Source organism: Alosa alosa, chromosome 11 (genome assembly GCF_017589495.1).
Source record: "Alosa alosa isolate M-15738 ecotype Scorff River chromosome 11, AALO_Geno_1.1, whole genome shotgun sequence".
NCBI classification, from domain to species: domain Eukaryota; kingdom Metazoa; phylum Chordata; class Actinopteri; order Clupeiformes; family Clupeidae; genus Alosa; species Alosa alosa.
This window is the reverse complement of record NC_063199.1, coordinates 6,464,822-6,486,225: the sequence shown is the minus strand read 5'-3', so window position 1 is coordinate 6,486,225 and position 21,404 is coordinate 6,464,822. Positions and strand designations below refer to the sequence as shown.

At 48.9% G+C, this 21,404-nt stretch overlaps 1 protein-coding gene across 5 annotated transcripts in view; it reads right to left on the bottom strand.

Annotated features, from left to right (window-relative positions):
* scaper (S-phase cyclin A-associated protein in the ER) overlaps window positions 1-21,404 on the bottom strand; it is a 106,899-nt gene that overhangs the window by 39,192 nt on the left and 46,303 nt on the right. For 3 of the 5 annotated variants that reach the window (XM_048256213.1, XM_048256215.1, XM_048256216.1), the window contains 4 exons: window positions 19,923-20,059; window positions 14,062-14,127; window positions 13,710-13,836; window positions 2,937-3,052 (listed from right to left, as the gene is read on the bottom strand). In XM_048256213.1, coding sequence (XP_048112170.1) covers window positions 2,937-3,052; window positions 13,710-13,836; window positions 14,062-14,127; window positions 19,923-20,059 — 446 coding nt within the window. Of the gene's footprint in view, window positions 1-2,936; window positions 3,053-13,532; window positions 13,599-13,709; window positions 13,837-14,061; window positions 14,128-19,922; window positions 20,060-21,404 lie in introns of all 5 variants that reach the window. The other 2 variants (XM_048256212.1, XM_048256214.1) reach the window with 1 other exon arrangement.

The window sequence follows — 21,404 nt, the reverse complement described above, 5'->3', positions numbered from 1 at the left end:
GGCCACGAGACGCCACACCGGGGATGTTGGGTTTTTTTACGGCCTACTGGTGCAACCGTCTCCTCTTTCGGGGAAAGGGGGTGGTGGTGGTGGTGGTAGGGGTAGATGGGGAGGGGTGGGAGCCACCTTCTTGCGCCTTGTTAGATTGATGTGCAGTTGAAAGGGTTATCACAGGTTCAGCACCGAGCCCCAAATCCACCAGGGAACACCGGACACAGTGGTGCTGTGGCAAGGCAAGGACCTCAACGCCAATGATAAGACAGGGAGAGAGAGAGACAGAGAGAGAAAGAGTGTGTGCGTACAGTACATGCATGTGTGTGTTAGTATGTGTGTGTGTGTTTGTGTGTGTGTGTGTGCATGTGGTCTGCATGTGTGTTTGTATGTGAGAGAGAGAGAGAGAGAGAGAGAGAGAGAGAGAGAGAGAGAGAGAGAGAGAGAGAGAGAGAGCCAGGCTGAGTGAAAACAGAGGCCAGGGAGCCTCCACGCCTTCCTGCCCTAATCTCCATCCCGCCGCACCTACAGGAACCAGGGGTGCCGGGAAAGCTATTGGGCTAGACGTGGACTGGCCATTCTCCGCTGTCATCACACCACATAAACCCCCCCTACCACACACCACTCTCACACATCGACCCGTGCAGTCACAAACCTGGGTCAGTCAAGCAGAACTACTGGACTGTATTTGAAAATGCAAATCTGCATGAAAATTTCCATGAAAGTTTAAGATACATAAAACAGCCACTGAAATTCCAAGAAATGAAGATGAATGTTATACATACATACAGTATACATACATACATACATACATACAGACCGGTACATACATACATACTGTATACACTACACAAAGCTCTTAATTCTTCAGACAATAGTTTCTTGTTCTTTTCTTTTTCCATTCACTATTTCAAAATAATCAAACCTTGTTTTTCTCACTCTTTCGCTCCACTTACGTTCTGACCCACACACAGTCCCAGTCACACACACACACACACACACACACACACACACACACACAAACACACACACACACAAAACACACACCTTGAATCACTGAAACTTTTGGGAGGAACACACTTTTCAACAAGTTGGGGCAAGGGTGGTAGTTGAGTCAGGAAAGGAGGGAACTGTGGGTCCATTCTTTTCTCATTAGCACAGGACCACTTCAGCGTTTGATTGGACAAGCCGAGGGAGACAATGACAGAAGTGCCTCGAAGAGCTTTAAGCTGTGTGCTCAGTGTGCGAGCATGTCAAGTGGCTCCCGACTGCAAAACACAAATACGGGAGGAAGAAAACACTCCACTGCCACAGCACTGACCCGTCACTGCATGCACACACATGCTAATCGCCTGCGCCCGCGCCCGAGCTACGCTACGCTGCACCGCCCTTTTCCCAGCACTGAAAAAATTAAAAGACTTCAAAAAAGACGCTGAAAAAAAAAAAAACAACAACTTGAACAACTGAGTTCATAAAAGCCATTACGACACAAAAGTCGGCTTCAAATGTTCTCAAATGAATGGCGGAGTGGCTGAGTGAGCGGGAGTAAGAGGGAAGAGAGTGAGTTAGCAAGCGACAGAGAGGGAGACCAGAAAGAAAAAAAAAAAAAAAAAAAAAAATCAATAAACACTAGATGGCCTGTAAAAGCATTATAAATATAAGTAGTGTTTCTCCATTAATGGGGATTTGGAAAACAGAGGATGCTAATGAGGAGGGGAGGGAGGCCATTCCAGTCCATTAGGGGCCTCTTACCAGCGAAAATAACTGTCTCGCCGAGGTTATCCACTGGGCAGCTGCTCACGCCACAGCCACTCGTCAAAAAACGCCACGCTTCCAGCGTGATGGATGAAGCAAATGTGCTTTTTGTAGATCAGGAATTGAAAAAAATGAAACAAATAAAAGGGGAAGGACAAATACAAAGTAGGGTGGCTTAAATGAACCGCCTCCATTTCTCGTCTACGCGAGGCGCATTCTTATTCATTATACAGTCCTACTGTATTTATTGCAGATGAGGGCATGGGCAGTAAACAGAAATGACGGAGCAGTTGCGTTGGGAGTCACTTCTTCGAAACTGCAGCAAGGCGGGGGAGACTAATCACGGCTAAGACGGAGGCAGAATCTCAATGTCAGAAGAGGCGGGCGATAGAGGAGGTTCTGGGGGAGGGTTAGCGGCAGTGGGGGTCGTGGGGAGTCTGGAGAGTTTGGACGGCGATGACACACAAGCCGAAAATGTAGCACGCCACCCTTGTAGGTCTGGTGCCCTCTAGGCCTCGAGCCTTTTCCTGTGTTGTGTGGAGACGTTTGGCTAACAGAGCGGCCGTCCCTAGACGGGAACATGTTAGGCAGCCGCTGTTTGCATAACCTTCCTTTGATAGTTAAGAGAGCGGGCCGCCATGACTAATCCACAAACAAAGTTAACCTAAACGGGGAAAAAAAAAACGAGGATGGGCTAACTGTGTTGAGGTTCAGAGGTTTGAGTAGCTGGTTTGGAGCTACTCAAACGTATCCTTACCCGACCACATGGAGGATTACATCTACATGCATTTATCTACACCACAAAGACATTTACACAAAAGCAGTACTGCACTGAACAACTACAAGTTCTTCAGATTTTAGACTACAAAGAAATGTTAACATCAACTTCATGATTTTTTTTTAAAAATGTAAAAATGTGAAAAAAAAAAAAAAAAATCATGGCACAGGAATAAACAGAGCTGATGACAAGTAAACATGAGACAGAGAAACAGAAACAGTGTGAGAGACAGAGAGAAAAAGAGAGAGAACTATAGAGAGAGAGAGAAAGAGGAAAGTGAAACGGAGAGTGAGAGAATGCGCTCTGACTGAAAGCGTATTGTGAGGCTGGCCGGTCGGTTGGCGGGCCGAGCGAGTGAGTGAGTGTAAGGCGAGCCTGCGGGCTTTATTGGATTTGAGTGGCTGGTACTCACTTGAGTGGAATGCGTGGGACTGCAGCCGGAGTGGAGGCGGCGGTGACTACCTGCAGAATCTGTTCCAGGGCAGAGAGTCCCCCTCCCACCTGAAACGCTACTTGATCTGCATTGTTCTGAAAAGGGGGAAGGCAGAGACAGGATAGAAACAGAGAGGGAGAGAAAAGGATAGAGAGAGAGAGAAAAAAAGAGGGTTGAAACAGAGAGGGGGGTTGGGAGAGAGGGAGAGAGTAAGATACATAGTCAAACAGACCAGGCTGTAACATTGCCCCTATAGAGGGGAGGGATCTTCGCTCATTCTCCCAACCTCCCACTTCCAAAGGGGAACCCAAACTGAAATCTGAAACAAAGTGATCCCCTACGAATTCCTGTTCAAAAGTGCACAAACCCAACCCCCACACACACACACACACACAAGCCAAGGCCCAACACGGACAACTATTATGGAGATCTGCACACAAAGCAAGGGTGGTCCGGCCTGACAAACAAGGGCCCAGGGAATACAGGGGATCCAGAAATGGAAACGAAAAAGCTGTTCGAAAAAAAGAGGTGAGAGGGAAAAAAAATCTTGTGAGCAACACAGATGAGCATGCGAAGAGGCTTTTGGAGTTGGCATGGTTTATTTCACAGTTAATGTTCATCCGATCCCGTTAAGGGTCAACCAAACGGTGCTCGGTGAGTCGTTGTAAGGAAATGCCGCTGTGTGCTCAGCGTACGAGCAACTCGATACGGCCATTTAACTGACTGGGGGCTTCACAAACCAAAACTGTTTACAGACTGGACGTTTTTACTTGCGCCATAAAATTCCCCTCCGAAGTTCAAAGTTGGGCTCTTTAAGTGAGCCGTACTTTTAGGGGCTTGAGATCTGCCCCGAAGTCAAGAGCGCTGCCCTTTGCTTTGAGCAGAGGAAGGAAACGTCTCAGTGTTTGGCAGAGGGGTCTCCCCAGCCTCCCCCAACCCCGTCCGACCTTCCCTCCTTTGCCACGGCAACAAGCCACGTAAATCAACAGCTCCGACCCCAAAGAGTGCTGGCAGTGAACCCTCTCCGCGAGGCATGTTAGTACCTGGGCCCTGGGGGAGGATGGGGTCCAACGCGGAAAAAAGGAGAGAGGAGGAGGAGGAGAAAGAGGAGAAGGAGGAGGAGGACAAGGGTAGAGGGTGCTGAAGTAAGAAAACGCTCATTGGAGACGAGTAAGTCAGTAATCTGATAGATTATTACAAACAAAAAATTGATAGATAAAGATAAATGGATGTCATTAATACATTTTTTATATTTGGTAATCACTACTAGTGGTAGACATTTTTTGTAAATGTATATGCTTGGTCCATTGAGGGCACTCTCAGCAGGTCTGTGACTGTGTGCTGAATACCCACTTGTGACTAGTCTTTAAGTACACTGTAAAGAGGTTAGCTAACTTTGACGACAAAGTTAAAAGGCAACCATCAGAGCAACAGCCTCGACCTTTAGGAGTAAAAGCAGTGAACCCAGTGTTCTATGAGGCTGAGGCATGTCAGTGCCCGGACCTCACGGGAGGATAAAGGACAGGATGAGAAAAGGATGGGAGGAAGAGAGGAGAGGAGGATGAAGAGGAGGGGAAGAGGGTGTCGATGGAGCTGATGATTCACAAAGATGCAAAAAAAAAAAAACCAAGCACAGATCTCAATGACAGGACACCCCCCCCCCCCCCCCCACACACACACACACACACACACACACACACACACACACCTAGAGGTCAGGCTCCGCAGTGCTGTGTAACTGCACTAAATGGCAAGCACTTGAGCCTGTGTTTTGTTTCAAACGGAGGATGAAGTGGGAGATTTGTATGTATGTGTGTGTGTGTGTGTGTGTGTGTGTGTGTGTGTGTGTGAGCTTGCATGTGTGTATGTGTTTTACACAGGGTCGAAACAAGTCTGAACATATCTGACCATGGAACAGAGGAAGCGCCCCACGAAATTACACATAAGCTCCTCGCCTGTCAATCAGGAGGTCCGTCAAAGCCCAGCTCTGATGGATCCGGTGGCAGGAGAGGCTCGAGAGCTGGCGGGGGTTAAGAGATTGGAACATGCACGCTTGTCAGCCAAACCAAAGGGGTTGTGTGTGATGCACAAAGCGGGAGGATTAGCGGCAAGCTCCTCTGACGGATTCGTCAGCCACGGCCTGGCGAGGACCTCCACAGAGACATAGGGGCACCCTGAAGGGCAGTGTGTGTGTATGTGTGTGTGTGTGTGTGTGTGTGTGTGTGTGTGTGTGTGTGTGGTCAATCTGTGATCAATAGGTCTCTGAAAACGTAGAAGTGCTTATCCGTCTCTTAGTCCGGCCATCAACGAGCTCTGCGAAAAGCCCTCAGGTCAGAGGGGTTGGACAAGCCATTCAAAAATGGCCTTTTGGAAAAAGAGGAGGGAGGGGAGCATTAACTTGATGTCGTGGAGAGCTGACAGCATGGAACATGACTTCATAAGATAAAGGATAGACACACTGGCCTTGCTGACAGATCCGTACGGGGACCCCCAAACTTTAGGGCTGCATACTAGCTAGGCCCAGGCAAAAGCACAAACTACCACCAGGATGTTATACATTTTCGAATTCTACGAAAGATAAACACAGTGTTACCAGGTTCATTTCACAGCTTTGCTGCAGTGTAGTGGCGTGTTGCTAAGGGAGAAAAAGGAGGGATGCCTGGAAACCAAATCAAAAGAGGGAGGGCTTGATTCAGCTATTCGTTTCAACAAGAACGCCTGGCGCAGAGACAACGGCAGAGAGATAAAGCTTTTTGGACTCGGTTACTAATGAAGTGTTAACTTCCGCCGTAAGCCCACTCTGGTGTTGAGCGGATGACACTAAAAGGTCCATGTGTCTGTCGAGGGTGGAGTGAACGCCATTAACACAGGGAGGGAACCTGGGCCGATCAACCGCCCCCGTCGTTTCTTACTCCCAAAGCTCCCGCTCGACAAATGGCATTTTTACGCATCCCAAAAGCCGCTCTGCTTTATTGATGTTCGTCAAGCTGAGCTACAGTAATAGGCCCTCCCTGTTGCGGTCGACAGCCACCATTACTTAAGAGAACAAAAAAAGAGAGAGAAACGAAACAATGAAGATATCTTGTGCAGAACAAATTAGAACAACATTACACACCATTCTAGGTAAATGGCCTCATTTCATGGTATATCTAATATTGCTCAGAACCTTGACGTTTTTTGAGCGAGCTATAGAGGGAAACATATAGAGTAAGAAGTAAAGACCTGTATTTCATTAACATGACCCCAGTGGAGGACTGTATGCAGGACAGCTCTGGCTACAGAACGTTCACGGGTTGATCTCTCGGGGATTTGCAACGATACACTGCTCTCCCGCCATGTCCATTGTTACCAAATGTTGCCTTCCCATTGCAGCCAACCCTAGTCCCAATCTCTCTCTCTCTCTCTCTCTCTCTCTCTCTCTCTCTCTCTCTCCTGCAGTCAAAACATCTGGGTTTGATAGACCCTTTTCAGCGAGCCACATCACAGAGGCAAGCCGGCAAGCGTGTTTGTTTGCGGCTCGCGTGACAGGGACTCTACACACACGCGGACAGAAACAAGGTGTTAACAAGCCGTTTCTGACCAAACAAAACAAGGACACGGAACAGGAGGAATGTCTCCCTTGCAGCTTTCAGTACCCAGCGCCTGGATCCCAAGGGGCCTGGGAGACTTCAAGTTAAACAAACACATGCAACGGGGCACTGTCAGCAAGAGACCTCCACAACAAGCATCTTCACAAATTTTTCCCTTCGGCGCTCACTGGAGAGGAATGGCACAATCCAAGACAAACTTAATTCAGTTTTAAAAGTTTAGAGCAACAGCACATAGCATGCAGTGACACAGTAGCCCGTCCCAACACACGAAGCCACAGCACCACGCTAAGCCCTCACATCTGACTCCAAGTAAGCCTTTGGTCGCTACGCTGTGTATTGACGTGAAATACTCCGTCCGGATTAAGATATGAGAGAATATCATGCTGCACATCATAAACACAAGCAGGCCTGACTGAGGGGAAAGATATGACTAATCCTTGGGCTCAGCAGGGAGGAGAAATGCCTACTCTGCCCCCATGCTTGCCAAACACGCGAGTGACAGACTAACAGGATGAGAGGAAGAGGCGTCCTTTTATTTAAGAAGAAAGAGAGAGAAAGAGAGTAGGTGTGTGTGATGTCCAGACACAAAGGCAGAGGACAGACAAGAGGTCAGCGTTGCTGGAAGAGAACGAGGGGATGACAGACAAAGCGTGAATTATAAAGCACAAGCGCCGTTATCCATTATTATGTCTCTCTCAGCAGCCATAATTAGCATTGCAGCTAATCAGAAGGTCAGACAGCTTCAGTTAGCGATGGACAGGACAGAGGCACGGGCCAGAGTGATTGGAAGGGTGAGCCCGACTTGACTTCTACACTCGCCTCCTGTGAAGCACTCTAATTAACCAACATGAAAGCAGAGCAGGGGAGGGGAAGCGCACGGACAACACCCCGAACGCTTAGGTCTTCTAAAACAGATGGGGAGCAACTGGTCTATGGGGGGTGGGGTGACCGAGAGATGTCCTGTGGGCAGTGTCGGTTACATATTCTCCTGCAATCAGCCTGAGATGGACAGACATCTTTCCCTTTCCACAAATAAAAGCAGGACTGCACGACACAAAAGACCCAATAATGCAAATGATTTAGAAAGGAGCTCAAGCACGTCAGGGACACACTCCGCAAGCATTAAATCTTGGAGTGGAGCTACTCTTTGCGGAAAACCCCAAAAAACAGTGGAGTAAACATAGTCCTCACTTAGCGGAGTGGTCTGAAAGAGCATCACAGGGCCCTGAGAGCTGGTTTTCTGGCCCACAAAGAGAACACTCGGGGGGGAAAGCGAGTCAACCGCCAGTGTGTTTACTGGACATCAATGCTGCCCGTGCGGAGAGTGCAGCTCTGAAGATGATTTGTGAGGGTTTATTTAGGTGGGCGGTACAATTAGAGGTTCAAGTTTACTCAGTGAAATGTGCGTGCATCCATTTTGCCAGACAATCAAAGGGACCGCGTCCACAGCCAGAGGCTTGCTTATGTGTATGGGATCAGAGTAGCATTGAGGCACATTAAAAAAAGCCGTTCTGATGATGCTAAATACGACTCTCATCACCATGACAGTGGACAAAATGAAGAGATAGCATTGGCTCCCAATAAAACACAGACACCATGATTCCCTGCCTTACCTCCCCATGACTGCCACACCCACTGCGAACACTGCCTGCACGTCTTCCCTGACCGCCACTGCCATGCGTACGCGATTTTTAATTGCAACCTTTCAATGACTGTAGCCAATGATTAAGACTCGAACAAGAGGGCGATAAGAGTCTTAAGCCAATTAATTACTCTGAAGCAGTCGTTTAGAGTTCTTAGGTGCATGAATATCAACTGTCACTTCCCCCTGCCTTGTCCAGCACCATTCATTGTGGTGCGGTGCAGCCTTACACAAGGCCCAGTGTACGGGTGCATACCTCGCAATTACCGAGGCTGTAACCCAAGCCGTGGCGTAGCCTCAGCTAAAGTTCACAACAATCTATCGCCATGCGAACACAAGACACCAACAATGCCTCGCATGAGGCAAGCGTTCTGTTCATTTCTCATTAAGTAAATTGGGATGTTTTCGAGAAGGATTCAGTTTGGGTGGGAGAGGGTTGGGATGGGAGAGGCGGGGGGTGCTTCTAAGACATACCTGTCTGTCAAGCTGGCTCCTTGAAAAGCCGTCTCCCTGCCTGCTCTTTTTAAACAAACAGCTGGGGGAGGACAGAGGGGGGACGGCACACCTCACACACTGACAATGGCAGCCGGGAGAGAGGGGACAAAGGGAATTACCTGGAGATTTAGCGCCAAGAATTACCTTAGTGACAGCACACTATGAAGGAATGCCAAAACAATGTCCAGACAGCCTTTTCTCTCATCTCAAACCCTGAAGAGTGCCTCGCCAGTCAGCCAACTGCACTGAGGGTATTCACACAAGAACAGCGGTCTATGACTATTATATTACCCAGACCACTTTTAAAGTTTTAAGATTCTGTAAGAACTTGCAAAAAATATAATCTAAATCTACAAGATGCATATGGACTTGGTCTTCAGGGCTTGTGGTTAAAATTAAAATATTTCTTTAAATAATTAAATAAACCTATTTTTATATTAAGCATAATTTATATTACATATAACATCATAGTACTATAAAAATGACTTCTGTATTAATCCTTTGTAGTAGTTATATAGTAGCAATTGGAAATAAATAATTGATGAAATTAAGTGGAACATGGAATGATATGTAGTGGGAACAGCCATGGTTGTTCTGTCTTCCAGTACTAATTATGTGGTTTGTGGTCCACATTTCACCCAAATAACAACTCTGTCAGATTTAACCTCATATCTCTCTATTTCTCCCAGAAAACCAAACGAGGATATCTGCCACCTGGTGGAGACACAAGGATAATTCTTCTTATTCAAACTGCCAACTTCAATTGATCTGACATTTTTCTCTTTCAACTGCTGTCATTTAGGTGCATTTTCCAGGCTCTATTTTTTACCCCATAGACAGCTCTTGTTATGTCAAATCTACAGTTAAATGCTGACGAGAACTGATGAGAAATCTTTCCTTTGGGTTGAACTCTTGGTGTGCTCTGTTCAAATCTGTGCATAACAGCACATTCTAGAATACTGCAACAATTCAGTCAAAGTTGCTTAGAGCTACATTTTTAAATATCAATGCTTAGAAAACATAATAATAATATAATATGATAATACAAATGCATAAAGTTGTCATTGCAAAAAAACATAGTGATTGAATTGAATATGGGCAGACAGAGTGGCACACAAAAACACAGAACAAGAAAGTGAAAAGTGTGAAACGAGTGGAAGTGAGCGCTTGAGAGCGAGGTGTGTGTGTGTGTGGGGGTGTACATGTAGACAGAGAGGGCCTGGCTGGTTCCCCTTCGGCTCCTCTGTCAGTGAGCGAGCTCAGGTAGAGGCTGGCCACTGACGGGCCAGGCACCGAGTGGAGCCAGGTCCCTGACAGCTGGCAAATGAGAATGTAAATACAGAGCAGCAGAGCCGGGCCGGCCGGGTCCACTGAGGCCCGCTGAGGCACCGCGCTGGCCCCCCGACAGTCCCTCAAGCGTCAGGAACGCCGTCCCTCTCTGTGCCCCCCCCCCCCACCAAAAGTCCGCTTTATTTGAAAGCAGTGACAAACACTCTCCTTGCAGAATGTAAATATGTGAGGTCATGTGCTAAAGGTAGGAACACTGCGCAAGACCTGTGACTCTCTCTCTCTATCACACACAGACACACACACACACAGACACACACACTCTTACCTTTCGGAAGGGTTTTTAAAAAAAAAAAAAAAAAAAAAAAAAAAAAAGTGTTCCTCACTTGCTCTACTCAACCATGTCAAGTCACCTCAATCCCTGGCTAACTCCCCCCACCCCCGGACAGCACTCTCCCCCTCCCTCCCACCTGAAGTGAAATCTGGTTTGACACAAAATAAACCATTATCGGCCACAGAGGGAGCGCCTTGTCGGGGTCGCAGACCGGCAGAGCCAGGGAGCCCAAACGAAGGCGGGTGGAACAGAGAGAGAGGTGTATGTATACGTGTGTGTGTGTGTGTGTGTGTGTGTGTGTGAGAGAGTGTGTGCGTTTGTGGGGAATCAAACAGGGGGGGGGGGGTCTGGTGTTGTCCGTGGAATTAAAAAGAGAGAGAAAGTGGACACTGAATCAGATATGGGCCTGCATGACAGGGAAAACAAAAAGAAAACAAATCTAGTAGGTGAGTCAACGACACTAGAGATGCTTGTTAGGTCAAATAATCTAAACGGCCCTGACATACAGCGACTCCAGGAGTTGAGGGCTCATGGGGGGTGGGGGGCAGGTACTTGGAGACCTCCCCGCTGACAGAGACGATATTTATTTGACTTTGCCCTGGAATTAGGAGGAGGAGGAAGCCCTGGTCTGACGGCCAGGGCCAGGCCCCGCCACAAGGCACAACGGACCCAGGGTGCGGTGCTGCTCGGTGGGGGTCCTAGGCCGGCGCTGCTGGAGGCGCAGGGTGCGGACCATTTTGATGGACAGCTTAAATGAAGCCCAGATAGTGTACGGCGGCAGTGACGGCAAATACTGCCCCCACACACACACACACACCCCTATTTCCCACCAGATCCCGGCTCAAAGAACAGACGTATCCACAAACACTTAGTTACTCCATAAATGTGGAAAAGTGAGAGCACGAGTGAGAGTGCAAGGGAGAGGGGGGAAAAGAGAGCTCCAGAGCGGTTCACTTTAACACTTTGACAAGACAGTGAGTTTAAGGGGGGTGCTGAAACAACAATAAAAGGGAACGTGGAAGGAAAACAAATAAAGAAAAAAAATGAGCAAACGGAGGAGTGTGGTGTGCACTGGTGAGGGTGAGGGGCAGGAGATGAATGGGGGATGTGCTGGGGTCCTCACTAACCTATGGCCCTCCGAGGACTAATGTTACACAAGAGCAGAGGTGGGGGCTTGGGTCACAGCAGGCTTGAATACACACTGTGGACAGGCTTGTTAGTGTCTGTGTGTTTGGCTAAGTGTTGGTGGAGTGTGCGTGAGTATGTGTGTGTTTTGTGAGAGAGCAAGAGAAGGCAAAAGAGAGAGAGTGTGTGTGTGTGTGTGTCTAGGAGTGAGAGAGGGAGAGAAGGAAAGACAGAGGGAGAAAGAAAGAAAGAAAAAGAGAAAAAGAGGGAGGAAAAGGTTTTGGGATAGGGATGTTTACATGCAATTGATGTTGGTATTATGGATGTGTTTGCTTCACTAAAATGGTCTGTGTGTGTGTGTGTCTAAATGTGTGTGTGTTGATGTGTAGGTGTGAGCATCAGCCCTGTTATGCTCCCCTAACAGCTGGCCTCCTCTCCTCCCCCTGGACTCCTCCCTCCCCATTACCCCCTGCTTTAAATGGCTGCTCCTGCCAGGCTGCCCTCTCCCTGGGGATCCCCCTCCCCTCCCCTCTTCCTCCAGACTGGGAGAACACCCACCATCAGCCCTCCATTCTGCCACCTACCCACTGCCGTGCCACGCCTCCCCTCCCCTCTACCCGGCCCCTAAAGCGAGGGGGAGGAGACTGGGCCAGGTCCGGCCCAGATGCGAGCCCCAGCGCCATATTGAGCCTGGCTGCCACGAGGGCGAGCCTGATGGGAGAATTACAGTGTGCCACTCAAAGGGCAGTATATAGCCTCTGTTCATAAAGAAAGGGGTTGACAGAGTGGCAGTTGCCTGGGGACGCCCCATGGTTATCGATCACGCTGTAGTGACCTTGTAAGAGCCAGGCTGAACAAGAGGAGGGAAGGACCCAATCATCAGAAGCTATAGAGTGCCCCTGACGCTCATGAAGGAATTTTATGTGGATGAGTCTGTGGCAACAAAGCGGTTTTAAAACAAATAAATAAAAGCCACTTGTCTTTAACGTGACAGCACTCTTGCCTTTTGAAAGGAGCTGAATTGAAAACTGGCCTCGGGTGATTACCTGCGATGATAACCTGCCTGCAAAAGCAGAGTAGTTTTCCCGATCGTGCTGTTCAACAACCAAAAAGGAAGGGTTCAAAAAGTTTTATTTTTCTTTGCTACATAAACAGTCCCGCCAAGGGAGAGCGACGTGCCACGGCTGGCGCAACTGAAGCATAGCTGGCACTCAAAGCCAAAAATTTGGTTTGAGCGGCTACAGGGGAAAAAAGCTCCCTTGCCTGCGAGCCTCGAAAATCATTTGGTCTACATTTACGCTCGAAAAACCAACATGTTATTGTACGAAAGCCGCAACCTCGCGCGCGCGCCGGTAGCCAAGCCGAGCGCAGGCAAACCCTTGGAAACATGCTTGGCCCGTCTAATGACTGGGAGCTCCCGCTATTAATAACATGTGCTCAGCACAAACACGCACCTAATCTGGCCCTCATTACCAAATAACCGAGGGCAAGGAGCCGGGGCCGGGGCCGACAGCGAGGGGAGGGGAGGGGAGGGGAGGGGAGGGATACGCGATACTCCGCGCTGACTGTGAGACGGGGCGGCCGGCTGCCAAGCAAAGGGCTGAGCGGAGCAGGGAGAGCAGCCAGCAGCATGGGCTTATCAGGTGTACACCCCCGCCTTACTCTCTCCTTCCACCCCCCACCGCCTCCCAAAAAAAATCCACGCCCCTCCACCCCCACCACCAGCGTCCTCCTCCACCTCCACCCGGCCTCACCACCACCCAAAGACAATAAACCCTCGTGGCCCTCCAGCAGCAGAGGAGTCCCTCTCCATTCCAGCTACGTCCACCCCCACCCCATCCCCTCCACTCTCCCAGGCCCCCCTCCCACTGCGGGCTAGATGGACGCAGAGATGTCCGGCCCTGCTATCAGCCTCAGTCGGCAGACGCCAGAGAGCCGTCACTGGGATCTGATCTGATTCCAGAGGAGGAAGTGGCAGGAGATGGTGGGCCGAGATAGGAGGCACGGCAGCAACACCTTACTGACATCTTCTTTAAGCCACCACATCAGTGCGGATGAACACACACACACACACACACACACAAAAATGAAAAACTTCTCACTGGTGTTGAGTAAGAGGCGATGCTGTAATAAACATAGCAGGAGGGGAGGTGGTCAGCAGGTCTTTCCTGAATACAGAGGAGATAAGAGGACTGGCAGTCAGCCTGCTGGACAGGACAGGGGATTGGGGGTGGGCTGGGCTGGGCTGGATTGGGGTTAGAGGTCTTGACCTGATCTACCTGTTTCTCCAGAATGCGGGAGATCTCCCCCAGGGTGCGGTCCAGACCGGTCACCCGGTTGTTGGCCCACTGGCCACTCTCCTGGCCCTGGAGCTGCTTCAGCAGGTCTTTCACCAGCCGCTGGAGCCTGGACACACAGGAATGTGCAAACCACAATTAAAACACACACACACACACACACAGACACACTCTTTTTGTATGTGTGTGATACCCTGTGAAGAAACCCTGTGAAGAGCATGGAGGTTAAAGGAAAAGTGTCAGCAAATTTATAGACCTCTGCAGCAGTTATCAGTCTGTGGGCATGTTGTGTAAGTGTAGGGGTGTGAAAGCAGAATGCAGAGGAGAAACCTACTTGGCCTTGTATGGAGAGTCTGGGACCTGGGCCTTCGCCTCGATCGTCGTCTCGTACTCCTTCGCCCTGCAGAGGTGGAGGAGAAACAGTCAGTCAGTCAGTCAGTGTCTGGGTGAGAGGAGTCATCACTGTCAGTAGGGAAGATAAGCGAACAGAACGAACAAAAGCAGAGGTCGCCGAGGTCAAGCCGGGACTGAGCCTGTTTATTTTGGCTGTCAATTGCTCTCTCCCGGAGAGCCACAGAAACAACAATCCGAAATGACAGCATCAAGAAACCAACACCCCAAACCCCTACCCCCTTCAGAACGGTTCCAGCTTCGAGATATTCACGTGCAGGCAACCAAGAGTTATGGGAACGGATTACAATGAAAAAAAAAAAAGTGAAAAGTCCAATCGATACATAAATCTCTCGGACGGATCAGCAGTGGAAGGGATCAGACGCCAGACAGTGGATGCCTCCTTAGTTCAGATGCCTTGCTTGCTTGTGAACGAGTGAGTGCTCTTGCAAGTCTTTCATGCCGATTACAGCTAGAGCAATTATACTGACCATAGGCTTATCCACCAGACTGGACATTGAGGTGAACTTGGTCGGCTGATAACCATGGATTGCTCCTAATTAAAAAAAATTGTTTTCTGGAAGTCTAGACACAGGTCGCTTCCAAGAAGACCAGGTAGAGTCTCTATAGCCTCACTAAACTATTTATTTTATATGCTTTTTTGTTTTATATTTTTATAATTCATTTATAGACATTACCTTAACCAAATTTACATTCATCAGTAAATTTACATACATAAACTGTTATATGCAATCAACCACTTCAACCACTTCCTTTAATCTTTTTTATAAACTTCACTTTCTGGACCAACTGTCTGACAGGTTTCCTCAACAAATAGCTCAAACTGTTTTCCGCCGCTCAAGATCATGATCAAATGCCTGCAGCAGATGTTGAGTTGTGTGGGATTAATGTGGCCTGAACCCTCATCTTTAACAGGCTGATAAATCTCCTGACCCAAGTGCATGAACCGCATGCGAATTTGATAACACGTCGCATCGCACCGCAGCACTGCAGAGAGGAAAACTCAGACGAGGCCAAGGCCACTGCGAGCCTTACCTTACGCTTACAGAAACAATCCGACCTGAGTGTCAGCTGATCGCTTCACTCAAAATGCGGCGAGGAGGATGGGAGGCGAGTGGAGGGGGAGAAAAACACCCGTCTATGGAGGCTGCGCCAGGGGGGGGAAATAAATCTGGCCCTGCAGTAGATGTGCGAGGGTGATAGGGCGAGAAAGCAGAATGCAGACAGCAAAGCTAACTGGCTGCACACCCAACAGACTAAACAACTCTGAGGTGAAAGTTAATCAAAGCTGGTTTTAATTGTGCTGCACACATATGGGTCAAACCAGGCACACATTTTGTACAGTCATTTTTTGTCAAAGTCATATCCCCCCCATTTAACTTTGGAAATACAATTCTCGGCGGGGGGGGAGGAGATCTTAGACTGTACACCAGCACACACCAAACAAAGCAACACAAATAATTCAACTGTCACCCAAAACAAACATCAGAGGCATTGCTGACAACTAAATATTTCCACACATCCTGTAGATCCACTGGCACAACCTCCCAACCTCACCCAGGCAGGGACAGCATTGCTCCGTAGCGGGGCGTTATTTACCGCAACGTCCTCCCGCGCGGGGTGGGGTGGGGGGGTCGAGAGAGACGCGCATTAAGAACGCTGTCGGGTTTTTCGCGCCCGAGCCTGAACTGTACCTGGCCCCCTTCGTCATTCCGCGGCATTACAATATTCATCTCTGACAGGTTTACGCCGGCGCAGGTTAAACGGGGAGCAATTGCTGAGCAATTTATCATCCGTCCACAGCAGACCCTGTTAAGTGGGCCCGGGGGTTATAAATATTAGCAATCAGCAATAAGACGCTGAGGGGTGGGCTTGGGGTGGGGTGGGGAAGGGGGTTAAAAAGGGAAAAGCAGCAAAGCTACAATGCAGAACTAATAATCAATTCATCACCGCGACCTGCCCCACCATTCACCTCCACTTGTGTTGGGATGTAGACACGCAGGCCCCAACCAACCACCCAACTATAAAAATGTCAATGACTTAGATTGAATTAATATATTTTTTTTTTTTAAAAGGTAACAGAATGAATCAACACAACAAGCATGTTCAGAGTATCCATGCTTAAAAGAAACCCCAAGAGGCCCTGTCTTTCCAATTCACCACGAGTGTTTTACCGAGCCCTATGACAAAGGTGACATACATATCTGTGAAAGGCCCTAAATCACCGTGGGGACAATATGAGCACACGGATAAAGGACAAATAAATCTGCATCACACAGGACACCTGGTGTAGGGACAGAATGTGAACAAACCCATAAATTGCAGAGGGGTGCGGTGTGGCTTACTGGGAAAACACACGGAGGGATCTGGTGAGGTGAGTGGAGAAATTTGTTTGGGCTTACAGGTCCGTTGTGGGAGGCCGGGGCGCAGGGGTTGCGGTAGGGAGCCGTGGGGAGGTGAAGGCCAGGAGAGGTCGGGTTTCTGGACGGGGTGAAGGGCAGCGAGACGTCACTGGATCGCCCGGCTCAGTGGGCATGAAACCCACTGTGGCCTAAACTAGGACTGTGTGTGCATCTATCTATGCATGCACATGTGTGTATACACACCAATGACTGTATATATAGTCATTGCTACACACACAGAGATGTTGGTCACATGATTTCTTTACCTTTTTTCACTTTCTCTCTCTCTCTCCCTCCTTCCCTCCCTCCCTCCAGCTCCTCCGCTCCTGGACCCTGCTGCCAGAGAGAGGCTGAAGTGGAATAAGTGTGGGCAGTGATCGGCCCTCTCCGCTTCTTAACAGCAGGGCCTTTGTGTGCCCAGCTCTCCGTCAGGGGTGGAGTTACACACTGCACACTTTGTTCCCATGCAGTAGGAGGGGGGGACGTTGGGGACGTCAGGGAGTGTGTGTGTGTGTGTGTGTGTGTGTGTGTGTGTGTGTGTGTGTGTGTGTGTGTGTGTGTGTGTGTGTGTGTGTGTGTGTGTGTGTGTGTGTGAGTGAGTGAGTGAGTAAGTAAGTGAGAGAGAGAGAGAGAGAGAGAAAGAGACACAAGACCTGCAACTAGCTCTGTCCAGCATCACACCCCTGCGTTTAAATATCTTTAATCCCCTCAATGACAGAATTTCAGGCGCGAGTCCTTTTTAAAAACACATGTGGATCTATCGCACATGTGAGCGTGTAAATCAGGGCGAAACGCGGAAATTGCACAGGCTTGTCCTCTGCTCGGCGTCCCGGGCTGGACGGCTGGGCTGGTGGCTTTAGGGGCGAACTGGGAGGCCGCTGAAACACTCGGTGCCATTTTCACCCCCCCACCCCCTCCACACATCAGCCCGCTTCCACGTTGTTTTTTACAAACGCCATGCTGCGCTCCAATAAAACGCCTCGTTTCCCACCCAGCAGCCCTGCCTGTGTCAGTGCAAGGGGAGGTGGAGCGCAGATAGAACACTTATTTATGACCAGAGAGAGAGAGAGAGAGAGAGAGAGACAGAGAGAGAGAGAGAGAGAGAGACAGAGAGAGAGAAAGAGAAAGAGAAAAGAGAGAGAGAGTGAGAAGGAGAGAAATAGAGAGACAGAGACAGATACAGACAAACACAGAGAGTGTGCAAGTGGAGGGAAGGACAGGCAGAGAGAAGTGGACAGAGAAAGCCATGAAGACTGAGACATGAACACATTTCGGCCCAAAGAAAGCACAACTAATGACCACAGAAAGATGAAATGAGGCCAGGAACGGATACTGTGAGTGCAAGAAACAGAAATAGATAGAAATGGATAGAAACAGTGAAAGAAATCAATGGATTACATGTTATTTTTAATGTACGTTTTAATGCTCTCATTTTGAGGCCGCCCGCCTACCCCCTTGACTAAATATTAAGGATCATCCCACCAATTTCCCATCTTATTATTGCGGATTGTGGGAGCATCCCATTTCTATTTCAATGTATTGACCTCTTCAAAGGCTTGGATTACAGTATACTCTAGAGTGAAAATAATCTACACTGATGCCAAGCTGTCAAATGGTGGCCACATATACACTAATGAAGCTAATCATATTTATTACAACTGAATAAACCCGAATCTATGAGATAAGATCTGAGTACAGTAATTTCCTGTGTATTAGCCGCATTGTGTATAAACTGCAGGACAGTGTTTTATGCAAGTTAAAAGAAACAAAACCATATTAACTGCCCCTGTGTATTAACCTCATAGCTGAAGAAATTTTGCAAAATCAATGTATAATTTTCGGCTAATAGTTGGGAAATTATGGTATAGTTCAAATAGATGGAACTCATTTTCTCTCTGTCTTTCTCTCTCCGTCTCACTTTTTCTTTCTTTCTTTCTTTCTTTCTTTCTTTCTTCTCTCTCTATCCCTTTCTTCTTCTTCCTCCACAGGTGGAAGCACACAGACTACACAGCCGTGGGCTGCGCAATCACCACCATATCCTCCAACCTCACAGAGATGTCCCAGCATAGTGCTACTACACCACGTCTGATCATTAAAATTGACATGCAGGGCTCACACACAGAATATTCAGAATATTCCCTTCAAAAAGCCTGAAAAAGTGGCTATGGTATTGGGACAATGGAAGAGGACAGAGCAATGAATTCAACTTCTGAGGCTAGACCACCTTCCTGACATGTCAGCAGCTACACAGTACTTCTGCTAATGACTACAAAGGGTCCAATCATGATACACACACACACCCCCGGTTCCCAAAATGCCCCCATCCCATGTCTTCAGGCAGTCCCCCTCACAGGCAGGCGAGCAGGCACTGTTGTGACAGGGCTACAAAATTGATTGAGCTCGGGTGCAGGGATGTGACACAGTCGCGTGTTGCCTCCTATTTGTTGATTACTATTGATTTTCTTTGATACTTCATTTAAAAATCAATAGCGGCAGGGCAAGAAAAATAGGCATGGTTTACACATACTTTAACATACTATTGTACACTACGGGAGGCCTCACTTTTGGCAGCGCCATGGCAGCCAATTAGGGAAAAAGCTCTTAACAGGTGAACGCGGCGACTGTGTGTGTGTGCGCATGTCTGTCTGTGTGTGTGTGTGTGTGTGTGTGTGTGTGTGTGTGTGTGTGTGTGGGGGTGAGGACGAAGAACCCCCCCGGCCCCCCCCTACCCATAACCCTCGTTCCCTCGCTCCCCGCCACCTCAGATCGATTCTCAGTTTTCCTCCCCAATCACAGAAAGTGGTCATAAATTAAGCTCATCAGTGTTATTCTGCCGACAGGCGAGATGCAGCCGGCGTCTGCTCTCCATCTCCCCGTCACGCATAAAGAGCCCGCGCCCTGAGCAGACATACTGTCCTTTATGCCTGTGAGAAGATGACACGGGGTTGGGGAGTGTGGCAGAGAGAGACAGAGAGAGAGAGAGAGAGAGAGAGAGAGAGAGCGAAAGACAGAGAAGTGGGATGAAGGATGAGAAAACAAAACAGCTTGGAGAGAGAGAGAGAGCATGAAGAGAGCAGAGCAGGGGAGAGAGAGAGAGAGAGAGAGAGAGAGAGAGAGAGAGAGAGAGAGAGAGAGGCGAGAGCAGAGCAGCATGAAGAGAGATGGGGCAGAGTGCCAGAACAAAAAAATAGAGGGAAAGAATTATGAAAAGTGTGTTCACATAAGTCTGTGAGAGAGACAGAGGGGGAAAAAGAAGAGTGATACTGACAGGGGAGAGAGAGAGAGAGAGAGAGAGAGAGAGAGAGAGAGAGAGAGAGAGAGAGAGAGAGAGAGAGAAAGAGGGGGGGGGGGGGTGAGTGAGTGTGAGAGTGTTGCAAGTCACCTGGAGTTCATGCGTGCGCGGAGCTTCTTGGCCTTCTTGCGAGCGCGCTGCCTCTCCTCGCCATCCTTGGCGTTCTCGGGCGGCACTGAGCTGTCCGTCACGATGTCTACGATGTACTTCTTTAAGGAGAGGTGCTCCTGTCACACACACACACACACACACACACACACACACACACACACACACACACACACACACACACACAAGAAACAACAAGCCACATTTCATCTTCAGTGAAACAATAGGCGCCAAACAGTGGTATGAAAAATGTAACCACGTCCAGCCTTTTGTGCTCTGGGTGACTAATGAGCAGGGTGAAGAATGAACAGGTGACAGGTGAGTGGAGAAATGCATTGTGGGAATGACAGCTCGACAGGCTGAATGAATGAGGTGGCACAATGACAATGACTGCCAAGATCAATATGGCGATTCGTAATGACAAATCTCAAAACATGGCACAAGAGCCTGACAAGATTCCTCTTAGTTGAAAAAGTGCTTCGAAGTAATCCCAAATGTGCCAACTATTCTTCTATCATGATATGAAAAACAAATAAATCCCTACACAATACGGCATAGAAAGACTGTTTTGCCAATTTTTCCAGCAACAAAAGCTACAAAGACTGGCAACTCAGCAGACACACACACACAGGCATCCTTATCACTACGTGGAGACTCTCCGGGCCAGAGTGTGCGGCCATGCTGCAGGACCTGAGCACTTATCCTGCAGGTGTGAGATTCAGAACAGCCAGTAGGTGACCTCTCCACCTACCACTATTGTGGCCTGTAATTACCTGGGCTTCTACAGCTCTTAGCGTGCGCACGCGCGCACACACACACACACACACACACACACACACACACACACACACACACACACACACACACACACACACACACACACACACACACACACACACACAATTCAAAGCACAGGGCAGGGGGTTTACCCTCATCCCTCCAGCATGCCTCATGCTTCTTTGATGACGCTGATATTTCCACATACAGGGAGAACGACAGAAGAAGGAAGAAAGAGAAGGAGAATGAAAATGCAAAAGAGGAGCCAAAATGCAAGAGATGGAATGAGAGCATGAGAGACAGAAAGAGAGAGAGAGAGAGATAGATACAGAGAGAGAGAGAGAGAGGGAGGGAGAAAGAGACGGATGTAACTCGATTTAAACGACATGATGCATGTGCCAGAAACCAATTATCCAATTAGCCTGTCATCCGGCACCTCTGCGGATGGCAGAGCCGGGGAGATAAGAGTTTCCATTCAGGAGGGGACGGGAGGGAGAGGGAGGCCAGAGAGGCCGCTTGGGGAGGGGGCAGTGGGTGGGTGGTTGGCTGGCTGGCCTTGGCCTGGGGGTGGAGATGGGGCAGGGGATGGCAGAGGGGTGCCTGCCTCTCCCCCTGGTCATCAGCCCTGGCCCAGCACCTGCCAGCTCAATGGGGGCTTTCAAGAGTTCAGCAGCCAGCCACACTCTG